A 3,196-nucleotide genomic window follows, 5' to 3' on the forward strand; every position below is an offset into this window, starting at 1 on the left:
CTACTACTACTACTACTACTACTACTACTACTAAATAATAGTAATAATAATAATAATAATAATAATAATAATAATAATCTTAAGTGTTCGTAGAATATCAAATTTTTATCATGGCTGATAATTATTTTGTTATGTTGAAAGTTGCACTAAATAAATATCTAGGTTTTAAATGATCTTTGGAACACGTTCAAATGGCTGGAAACGGGATAATTTGTGTGTGATAAAAATAAAATGATTGGCTTGGATGGTCTTTGGGTCTCTGCACCCACTGTCACGCATGCTGTGCACATCGCGTAACGGTGCCACTTGGATGAGAATGGAGCGTCCTTCCAATTACGCACAACGGAACTGTGAAACGGACACCCCGCACGAAAATCAGACGGAGACAACATAGGGAAAGCTTCTTTTATTTTTATTGATTTTTTTTTTCTCATTTTCACAACAAACATTAATTTTTACAAATATATTTTATTAAAAAAAAGTCTGAAATATGTCCAAGATACAGGTGGGGAGTTGGTGCCCTGCGCCCTGTCCACGTATTTTCCTATGGAACAAGTAACTGGGGAAAAAAAAGAATAGACTGCGCAGAGCCACCAGAACCCCACAATGTATGGATACTGTATATTTACAAAATAACTTAAATTACATTATTGATTGTCCCTTAATACAAAGCCCAGCTTCTAGTCTCATTTTCCATGACACACTCAAGTTTCCAGCCCCTACTTTACGTTGAAATTCCCGTAGTTATATATATATATATATATATCTATATATATATATATTATTATATACCACTACTCAATACTGTTTTGCCTTTTGATGCGGTGATTGAATCATTATCCAAGGTTCCCATCCTCATTTTCTATTATGATCAGCAAAACAATAATCTTCAAAGGGGCTGTAAACTATCACTTATATTGCACAGTCCAAACAAAAATATATATATATATTACAACACAAGTTTTCAACAAAAAAACGTACAAAAATGTACAGTATTTATTTCAAGTCAAAATGCCTAAAGGACAAAAAAAATAAAAATAAAATAGATGAAAAATAACAAGACCATGTGTTTTGAAGACCGAATAAGCATTTATAATAAATAATGTAATTGGTTAATAATAATATTAATAATTAAAAATGAGAGAGAAGTTACAAAATTGAGCAAAACAACTATTTATACAAATAGCCAATGCGCTTGTTCTGCCCCAATAGAAAATAAAATTACAGCGTTTAGTGGTAACATACCTGCAATAAGATATAAGAGAGTGCGATTGCATTAATTAGTTATTTCAGAGTATTTGGCAAATTGAACAGGAAAACAATGTAATTACATTTGCCCTTTTGTTAATGAAATAATAATTATTTAAAAAAAAAATCCGGTGTCACAAATACCTGCGCGTTTTGTTCACTTAAAAAAAACAAAACAAAACAAAAAAAACTGTATTTTTAGGAGTCCTCTTTTTAAACATTGCGCGACCTTCCCTTTCCCTGGGGTTCGGCCATATTCAGTACTTACAAACACTTTGGAGAAGTCCTGCAGCGTTAATAACTCATGGTGGCTAGTCCTGTCCACCAGACCAGTGGGTCTTAATGACACATGTCCATCCCTACCAGTGCCCAGGATGCTCACCAGTCCTCAGACTGGCCTGAGTAATGGAACTGATGTGACCACAGGATGGGAGTAGTATACAGGATGGGGAAAAGTCAGGAGGGGCTGACTGACTGGCACGTTGGCTCCAGAGCTGGCACTCTCTGCACTAGAGGAGTTCTCATGGTACAAGATGGGCACTCGCACGATTCTCTGGGCAGCTGCGTGGCTTAGGTTGGCAGCCTCCAGTTCTGCTGCCAGCTGCCGTTTCCATTTGTTTCTCCTGTTCTGGAACCAGATTTTGACCTGAGTCTCTGTCAGGTGCAGAGAGGCCGCCAGTCCTGCCCTCTCTGAGCTGCTGAGGTATCTCTTCATGTCAAAGGTAGACTCCAGCTGGAAGACCTGGCTCCTGGAGAACACTGTCCGGGTCTTCTTCTTCCTACAGGGCTTCTTGTCCGGGCTGTCCTCCCTTTTCTTCCAGTCCTCTCCACTCTCGTCTTTCTTGCCGTCCTCTGTGTCGCTCTCCTCCAGGATGATTTCCTCTGGACTCTTGGAATCATTCTCTTTGTGGTCCAGGTCTGATTTGAGGGCATGGATGGGTTCTGGAGAGTCTCTCTCGCCTCCAGAGACCGGTGATGGAGGACCAAGCAGCAGGCTCTTCTCTGGAGCTAAAGACAAACAAACAGCAGTCATTAGTCACTGTCACAATAACATTATCACTGTCATCATTACAACCAATTTATCTGAAACGTGCGCCCTAAAGACTTCAGGAGATGTAATCATCAGACAGGGCTAGAGACCCAAAGAAAAAAGCCAGATAAAGCCAATATTTTTCATGCGAGCCCTTATAGCAGTTACACCCCAGGATAACTAGTGTCTTTTTTATTTGAATAGATTTATCGTACATATTTTCCATATGCAGATGCAAAAAAAAAAGAGGAAGTTAATTTGGATTAATAATCCAGTGCCTAACTTTCTATTTCCGCTCTCTATTTAATTATAATGAACCAATTGTCATTTGTGTCATTCCTCAGACTCTTTATTTAAATGCATTCCGAAAAAAACCCGTCAGAGAAGATCTGAAAGTTGCACTTATCTCCCCATTAATAGTCCTGTCCATTAGTACATGACCGCGCGCCTATCCATCCCAGTCCAAGTCCAATAAAAAGTATTATTAAACATTCCTTCCCATCTGCCCAGCTTGCTTCTGAGTGACAAGTTATGGAACAATTGTTTTGTTTATGAATTGAACGTTCTCAGTGTTGGCTTTAGCTGTGCGTCCTGGGAAGCGCACTCCAGACTTTGCTGCAGAGGACATTTGTGCCTCTTCAACTATTGCTTAACTACAACTCCCAGCATGCCCTGTTGGCTATGCTTGGACCTGTAGTTCCCCAGCTTCCGCAGACACCTGAGACCCTCTACTCCCTATGCTACAAACAAGTTCATACTTGCAAGGAGAAAGTTTATACCTTCAGTCCTGGGTATGTGACCTCCATGCGTCAAGGTGTATGAGTACCACCAGGCAGGGGACCTCTCGAAGTAATGTGCAGGTAAGGCGAACCTCTGCGTTGGGATCTCCAGCCGGGGAAAGGACAGATCTGTCAGTGG

At 40.0% G+C, this 3,196-nt stretch overlaps 1 protein-coding gene across 1 annotated transcript in view; it reads right to left on the reverse strand.

The window, feature by feature from the left end:
* Window positions 1–406: 406 nt before the first annotated feature.
* Window positions 407–3,196, reverse strand: part of HMX3 (H6 family homeobox 3) — a 3,223-nt gene continuing 433 nt past the window's right edge. Inside the window, exons 1-2 of the mRNA XM_088476965.1 lie at window positions 3,058–3,196; window positions 407–2,256 (exon numbers count right to left, since the gene is read on the reverse strand). The exon at window positions 3,058–3,196 is cut by the window's right edge and continues 433 nt beyond it. Coding sequence (XP_088333091.1) covers window positions 1,637–2,256; window positions 3,058–3,196 — 759 coding nt within the window. The 3' untranslated portion in view covers window positions 407–1,636. The remainder of the gene's footprint in view (window positions 2,257–3,057) is intronic.

Source organism: Taudactylus pleione, unplaced genomic scaffold (assembly GCF_031769625.1).
Source record: "Taudactylus pleione unplaced genomic scaffold, aTauple2 ptg000198l, whole genome shotgun sequence".
In the NCBI taxonomy this organism is placed as follows: domain Eukaryota; kingdom Metazoa; phylum Chordata; class Amphibia; order Anura; family Myobatrachidae; genus Taudactylus; species Taudactylus pleione.